The 7,928-nt window shown below is 34.1% G+C and overlaps 1 protein-coding gene across 1 annotated transcript; it reads left to right on the top strand.

Annotated features, from left to right (window-relative positions):
- The first annotated feature begins 3,946 nt into the window (after positions 1-3,946).
- On the top strand, positions 3,947-7,439 carry LOC114455251 (cell surface A33 antigen-like). The gene is made up of 5 exons (XM_028436365.1): positions 3,947-4,088; positions 4,459-4,509; positions 5,770-5,934; positions 6,727-6,843; positions 6,920-7,439. Exons 1-5 carry the CDS (start codon positions 4,043-4,045, stop codon positions 7,054-7,056), a joined length of 516 nt encoding a protein of 171 aa, XP_028292166.1. The 5' UTR covers positions 3,947-4,042; the 3' UTR covers positions 7,057-7,439.
- The last annotated feature ends 489 nt before the right edge of the window (positions 7,440-7,928 follow it).

Raw genomic sequence — 7,928 nt, 5'->3', positions numbered from 1 at the left:
TATTATATGTGCTAAACATCAACCATACATCTTATCTTAAAATTTTGAAACCATGAATATTTTTCAGGATCAGATTTATACTGGATTATTACAAATGTAGTTGTTTTTTTTATAGTAAGTAAATGAAATGTTGATTTTTCCTTCTTGTTTTTATTTTTATTTTTCATGTTTTATGATATGATTAAAATAAATGTATTCATACATCCTGTATCACAAAATAAAATTGTCTCGAAACATGTTTGTGTACTTCACATATTTTTCTCAAGTTTTTATAGTAAATAGTAGGGATGTAACGATTAATCGTAAGGCAGTTAAAAATCGATTCATAGGTATCACGGTTGTTATCGATTTTCTGACATTGAATCGCAGTACTTTTTTTAACCAGCAGAGGGCTATCCGGAAGTGTTGGCGGCGGGCGGAGTCTGCTAATACTTTCTTTCTGGCTGCCTTCTACTCTTAAATATGTTAATAAATGATTCATTACCCTTTTAGCACCGAAAGAATATCTGTAATATTACTTGAATATCTGCAAAAGTCACGTTTTTCTATTAGCTCTGTCTGCTAGCGTAGCTTCTCTTCTTCACTGCTAGAATATCTGCATGCCAACCGATCACTGTATTACCAGCGCCCTCTGCTGGTCCAAACAAATATGACGTAAATCAGTGCAATGACGTTTTTTTTTTTTTAAAGTCCAATTGTTAAGGCACAAAATACATTTTCAGTTGCACTTTTAAAAGAAAAACTATTATGCAGTTTTGCATTGTTTATTATAGAACCAGAATTTAAATTAATAGGCTTCATTTGCATTATACCTTTATTTAATTCAAGATTAATTTTTAGTTAAATTGCATTGTTTTGAATAGTTTATCAAGGAATTCTTTTGACAATGAAAAATAAAAGGAAAATAATACAGTATTTTCTAGTTTTTTCCCAAAAAAAAATTTGTCTACATTCCCATTTTGTAAATGAAAAAATTGTGAGAGAATCGTATCGTGAACCCAGTATCGTGAACCAAATCGTATCGGGAGTTGAGTGAATCGTTACATCCCTAGTAAATAGTTACCTGGATTATTTTGTTCATTGTAACATATCTTCTGGTTACAGTCGTAGATCTATTCTAAACTCCGTCTGAGGGAATGTACTTTTTGAGATTAAAAAACAAATCTACCAGCACTAATACACTGAGCCGTTACTTAATCATGTATGTGTGTATTTCTCCTAATTGTTTTTGTTTTGTAATTCAGAAAATGTAAAAATATATTGAAAATACATCCTATGTTATGGGTGTATGCATTCTTAATAGGGTAAAATAAAATGTAAAATTATAAAAATAAAAAACATATCCATGCAGTCTTATATTTACAGTAATTATAATGAAACCAATACATTTCTAATCAAATAAAATGCAAAGCAATAAAATACACATACAGTATCTGAAACAAATTTTACTTGGTGTGTTACTTTATGATCTCATTTTAAATCTGTTCAATCAGTGTTTGAATGACATTGTAATTGATTTACTTGGATTAAATCACTAGCGGTTTTCCAATTATAATTATATATATTTTCTTTTTTTGTTTTTGTTTTTTACACAAGGCCCATGTCCACACCAGAATATTCTATAAATCAAATGTTATTGTATCTAAAATGATGGCATCTAAATGAGGGCCAAAAAGACAACACAATCACACAAAACCCCTAAATGACAAAAGAAAAATATCTATAACATCACATCTCACTCTCACTTTAAAGCAGTCACTTCTTCCCCACCATTTCCATTTCCTACCCTGACTCTCTCTTCCCTGTTCCCGTCTCCCTCACCTAGATGTAACACTGCCCTCTCTTTTTATATCCTCCCTATAATAAAGTATTTCTTACCTTTCCATGTCTGTCCATAAAAGATTACACTTCTTGCCGTGTTAACCTTCGACAGCATGTGCAGACAGTGAAAAAAAAAAAAAAACATAAAGAAAAATACATACAAGATCCAAAAAACAACTAAAACACACAACACAGGTACACAAAAATATGCCAAATACAAACAAAAGGATTACAAAATACACAAAAAAAAAACTGCATGAACATGAAAATGTTTGCAAGATTAGGAAGGAAGGTTTATTTCTTTGATATTTCTTTACTGCAGGAAAAATTAGAAAATAAAAACATTGAATCTAATGTTTTAGGTCTATAGCTGTGTTCTACTGCCACCTGCTGGCCAAAAAATTTACGTACATGTTTTAAAAACAGCTCGTTTTTCTAAAAATATGTATATATTTTTTATTTCATATTTTATTTTTAAGCAGTAGTCTCAACCTAACATGACAAAACGACTGAATTGCGGCTTCATATGTGTTAAAATGAATAGAGTGTAGGTTTTCCAGAGATGTAAAGAGTACTGATTCTACTCTAGTAGAGGTACTGTTGCTTGATTGAAATTGTACTCAAGTAAGTGATACTAAGTGAATACTCAAGTACAAGTAAAAAATAGCTGAATTAAATAGTATTCAAAGTAAAAATTACGAGTTACTTTCAAAACTTTGAGCTGAGTTGTTTCTGTCCATTAAATAGAATTTCATGTTTTGTTCTCAGCTGAACAAACCTTAGGGTTCGCTGCATGTTTGGTCCACGTTTATTCATAAAACAAGGGTCTGCTCTTGTGGTTTCCAGTGTATCAGTGGTATGTGTTCAGGCACTTCTGTGTAAGCTGCTGTTTTAGTGAAAATGAATATTAGGGGTGTCCAGAATCTGATATTGATATCGGATATCGGTCCGATATCAGCCAGAAAACGAATATCTGATTTTATCAGACTGCATCTAAAATCTGTGATATAGTATATTGTTTTTTTCAATTTATTTTTTCAATATCTTCTATTTTATTTTTTTAATTTCTTTTCTTCAATCATAGAATATTATTATTCTAAAAGGTTAATTATATGTAATCCATTGGTTTATAATAAATGGGTCTTTTTTTTTTTTTTTAATAATCAAGCCTTTTCTAACATTCCACACTACAAAGTAAATCAATAAAGTATAATATACATTCCTAAGGGATGTCCCGATACAACCTTTTCACTTCAATATAATATCAATATTGCAGCCTTGCGTATTGGCCGATACCTATATCGATCCGATACGATATCCGCACAAATCATACATAATTTTATTACTTATTTTGTAGTGTGGAATGCTAGAAAAGGCTTGATCATGTGATGTTACTCCGACAGAGAACAATAGTCATCAACAGTAGGGATGAGAAAAACAGACCCATTTATTATTAACCATTTGGTTACATACATTTTAACTTTCAACATAACATCTACAGTATTCTACAATTGAATAAATATAATATAATATATATCGGAGATTTTAGATGCAGTCCAATAAAATCTGATATTCGTCTTCTGGCTGATATCGGACCGATATCCAATATCAATATTGGATTTGGACACCCCTAGTGAAAAATGCATGATATGGAACCTTTAAGAAACAGCTATTTGTGTTATTTTTAAATGTTACATATTAATGATAGTAATTGTTCACTGTAAAAATTATTCTGGATCAGTAACTCACAGGTCATGTGACTTGATGACTCAATATGGTTTGAGGACCATAAAACAGATACGACCCTTTTCATGTGTTTCTTTTGAAACCCATACGTTCTTTTAAAATAAACACAAAGTATCTTGTTCCAACGAGTTTTATTTTGAAAACCTGAAATCAGTACATGCTGTGTCTATAATCTTATGCTGCATTGCAGTAATCCCTGTAATTTGGACACACTTGAAATGAACTTGACCGCAGTCAGAAATTTGTGATATTAAAATGGGGTCACGAGCCAAAGGTTGGGAACCACTGCATTAAGGCAACCTAATGTTTTTGTGTGCTGGGATTTGGTAGAGGCAAGATAGAGTTAGATTTTGAAAGTTTCCAAAACATTCCTGTGATCCATTTGTTTACAGCTGGAGCACATCTGGCCTGAAAAAAGAAAAAGCAATCTTTGTGAGAAGTTGTTGCATAAGGTGCAGCTGTGTGAGCAGGAGAAATGCTTTTCATGGGAAAGAGTTGTGACTTTATTGTCTTTCTGACAGGTAAGTGGACAGAATCAGAGAGAAAAGTTAAGGTTTGAACTGAAAAGCCTGTGTAAGCCTGGTAGTTAGTGCTAAATCATTTATGCAGCAGATCATCATAGGTTTGCTGACTGTTAATCTTTCTTTGGCGAATACAGTAAAATGATTTTTTTCTACATGAAGTTCTAATAATGCGTGTCACAGTTAACGACAGTGGCTGAAGCCAGACAGCAGGTCTGTATAATTTGACTGGGTAACTTAGTATCAGGTGTGAAATCTCAGTCTAGTACAGTTTGCTATTGTTTTGTTTTTGCTGTTATTGATCATTGTTAAGGGATTTTCTTTCATTTTGATGCAATTCTTTGTCGTTGAACTGACGATTGTTCTTCAGTCTTTTCAGTGCTGTCAGCTGTTGGTGCCCGTCACGTGGATTTCAGTGAAGGTGATAATAACACTCAACATATTAGATTGTCTATTAAAAATGGGACTCTGTGTGTGTGTGTGTGTGTGTGTGTGTGTGTGTGTGTGTGTGTGTGTGTGTGTGTTGGAGTGGGGTTGTTATTTTAGAAATCTGTCAATAAATTCAGAATGGAAGCTTTGCATGATCAAAAACATCGAAAACGTCAAATTGAACATTCATACCTTAGTTGGCCACAACATAAAAGACGCCATGCAGAAATAACGTTGTCAAATTATGTATTAAAGCAAAGTTATTAAAAAGTAGCAACACAATCAAAATAACATAACATCTAATTGCTTCATGCCCTCACTCACTTTACTCTGTGCCACAATCCACGTGTAATATAATATGCATGTTTGTATTCGCATGTGTACAGTATATGTGTGTATGTGTGCTGTAAGTTTGGATTTCTTTTTTGATTTTTAATGAATGTTTTTCTCAATATTTTCATATATCTTTCAATATTGATTTTTGTGTTCCTTGTTTATATTTTCCCCTGAATATATCATTGTTTAAAAGTGCATTTTGTCTCCTGTTTTATATTTGTTAGCCCTTATTCTAAATCGTTTGTGTCCATTGAAAGGGGTGGAGCCATACACCTTTAATTTAGTGTCGTAATGTGTGTTAAATAAATAAAAATGAAACAAAAGGGACTGGAGACCCTGGCCAAACCGAATTGAACTAAAGTAGGAAGGACACTGGGCCAACCCTATACAGGGCCATCACACCCAGTGTCCACCCTCTAAACCAGTGTTTTTCAAATAGGGGCACGTGTACCACTAGGGGTACACGATGGCACTACAGGGGGTACTTGAGAGAGATAGAGAGAGAGAGAGTGGAAATTTAAAAACTAAAAGCATGAAAAATACGAGGATTTTAAAGAAAACTTAAGTCCTCATATTTACTCGGCTGTTCCGTCAGAAGAAAGCAACGCCCTAAACTCCTTTTTACGTTTCCTTTTGCTTCTTTTTGGAGCCATAAACTAGGATTCATTTTCCGCGTCAGGACTTTCCATCCCATCTACCTCTCCTACGTCTGTCGCCTTTCTCCTTCTGGTCCTCTCTCTCAGCCTTTATTTTACAGCTCCTCCTCCCGCTCCATCTGATCACTGATGTGAATCAGGTGCGTTAGGTGAGAGGGAGGAAGATCAGGGCAGGCTGAGAGCCCATGAGCACCTGCTGTAAGATGTATCCTTATTAAATAATTAGAAATAATACTTCTATTTGTATTTTCATACTGTAGAGGCTCCATCCACGCCCGTCTGTACAATCCAAGGAAAAGCAGAGAAGGGTGAGAACATATCCCTGAGCTGTCACTCTGAGAAGGGTTCACCCTCACCCTCTTACAGATGGGACGCCCGGGATGTTCGAAACAGGCCTCGTTATTTGTACCACAGAGCGACTATCAGTAAGTACCAGTGAGAAATCATTTATTACTGTGTGATTGATGTGCACTCAAAAAGCTAAAAGTATTACGTTCAAAAAAACATTAGCAGCTAACTGACAGAGGTGTGAATAGTACTGATATATCCTACTCAAGTAGAAGTACTTTTACTTGATCAAAATTATACTCAAGTACAAGTAAGTCATACATAAAATACTCAATTACAAGTAAAAAGTAGCTCAATTAAAAGTTACTAGTTACTTTCATCCCCCACATTTATTTTTGGTAATAAATCTTGCCACGGTTCCCTTGGATACAGTAAACATCTTATGTATAAACTTCAAAAGGAAAAGACTAAATCTTGCACAATTGGAACTTAATTCGTTTTCCACAAAGGCATCTGTATAAAATAAAAGGTGAATCTGCAATTATTTTTCAAATAAAATAACACAAATGAATTCAAATCAAAAATTTAAAAAAAACTCTTCAAGCGTAGATATATTTATGAACTCTAAAACAGAAAATACCCAGCATTCAATGCTGTTTTGGCGCCGTGCAATACGTTTAATCTGATTGTGATAGTTTCACAATGTCTGTTGATCATTTTAAAACAAAAAATGATCATTTACTCAGTAACGGTTTGGTGTAGAAACGTAATGAATCACTTTACTTCTTTAAAAACGTCCTTACTGTAAATTACTGATTTAGAAATGTATTCAAAAAAAGTACAAGAACCCATAAAAACAACTCAATAACAGAAACATGAGTACTTGTAATCCATTACTTTCACCTTTGGTTACTGACTTTGTTTTTCAGTGGGAGGCAATCTGACTTTATATGACATCACCAGGGACACATCGGGTTATTACACGTGCACCTCAAGAAACAAGTTTGGATCAGCCACTTGCAAAATCCTCCTCACAGTCCTACCACGTAAGTGAGAACTTAGTGTCTGTAATCCACTGACACAGCCTGACACTTTCTGCTCTGGGTTTCTCTTCATACGCAGCTTCTGCAAGTGTTTCCTTCACGTTGGGAGTCTTTGCTGGAGTAATCGCTGGAGCTGCTGCATCAGTCGCTCTTTCTCCTCAGACACTCTTACAGAACGGTACTACAAGTGTTCTGGGCGAAACAAATGCCAACTAGCATGCTATTAGCCTATTGGCTCATTGTTCAGTGCTTTAGCTTCATCTGCACGTGAGGCTTTATGCTTCCCTGGTTTATTCAAACTGTGTTTACATCCAGTTGCAGGCCCATGTTTGTATTATAAATTAATCTGATTTAGTTATTGTTTGGAGGAGAGTTTTTTCCTATTTGGGTAAAAAATCACTTTTTACTGCAGAGAAAACACTTTCAGTAACACTTTATTTGAAGTTTTATACATAAGGTTGACATTACGCTATCATTAGCATGAATAAGGTGTCATGGAGGCTGTTGTTTCGCTAAATTATGACACCTTTGGAGCTATGTTGGCATTTTTGGGGTTAGTAGGAGGGATCTAGTGCGGTTAAGTAGGGTTCGGGTCAGGGTTGGGGTCATTTTTCAGTTACAGTTAGGTTTTCATTACCCATGTTCAGTTACAATTTAATTACGACTGCCATTTTTTTCAATTACAATATATTTTTTATCCTCAGAAATAATTACGTTCTCAATTACTAAAGTTCAATTACAATTACTGAGCCTGAAATAAAAAACCTAATAAAAGTTAACCCTCCTCTTGTGTTAGCTTTCTGTTAGCATCTCTTATGTTAACAGGCCCTAAATCAGCTGTAAAATACACTAAAAACAAACATCTATCATCTAATGTATTTCCTATCTATTGGTTACCTTGCTAGGATTCCTAATCAATGGAAATATAGATTTTAATATTTTTGGTGTGGGTGTCTGAGCCTTTTTTGTGTCAGTATACCCCATTTATTTATTTTTTTATGTTAAAATGTGGGAAAGCTTGATATGAAACATTTAATAATTATTAACTACATATGTGTAGAAATGTACATAGAACTGTAAGATGGTTC

The sequence above is a fragment of the Gouania willdenowi genome, chromosome 3, assembly GCF_900634775.1.
Source record: "Gouania willdenowi chromosome 3, fGouWil2.1, whole genome shotgun sequence".
NCBI lineage: Eukaryota > Metazoa > Chordata > Actinopteri > Blenniiformes > Gobiesocidae > Gouania > Gouania willdenowi.
This window is presented reverse-complemented; position numbering and strand designations above follow the sequence as displayed.

Excerpts from the sequence above, each read along its gene's own strand:
- LOC114455251 (XM_028436365.1), top strand. The coding sequence starts at position 4,043 with ATGCTTTTCATGGGAAAGAGTTGTGACTTTATTGTCTTTCTGACAG. Across the intron at positions 4,510-5,769 it reads TCACGTGGATTTCAGTGAAG|AGGCTCCATCCACGCCCGTC; the intron begins GTGATAATAACA and ends TTCATACTGTAG. Across the intron at positions 5,935-6,726 it reads GTACCACAGAGCGACTATCA|TGGGAGGCAATCTGACTTTA; the intron begins GTAAGTACCAGT and ends TTTGTTTTTCAG.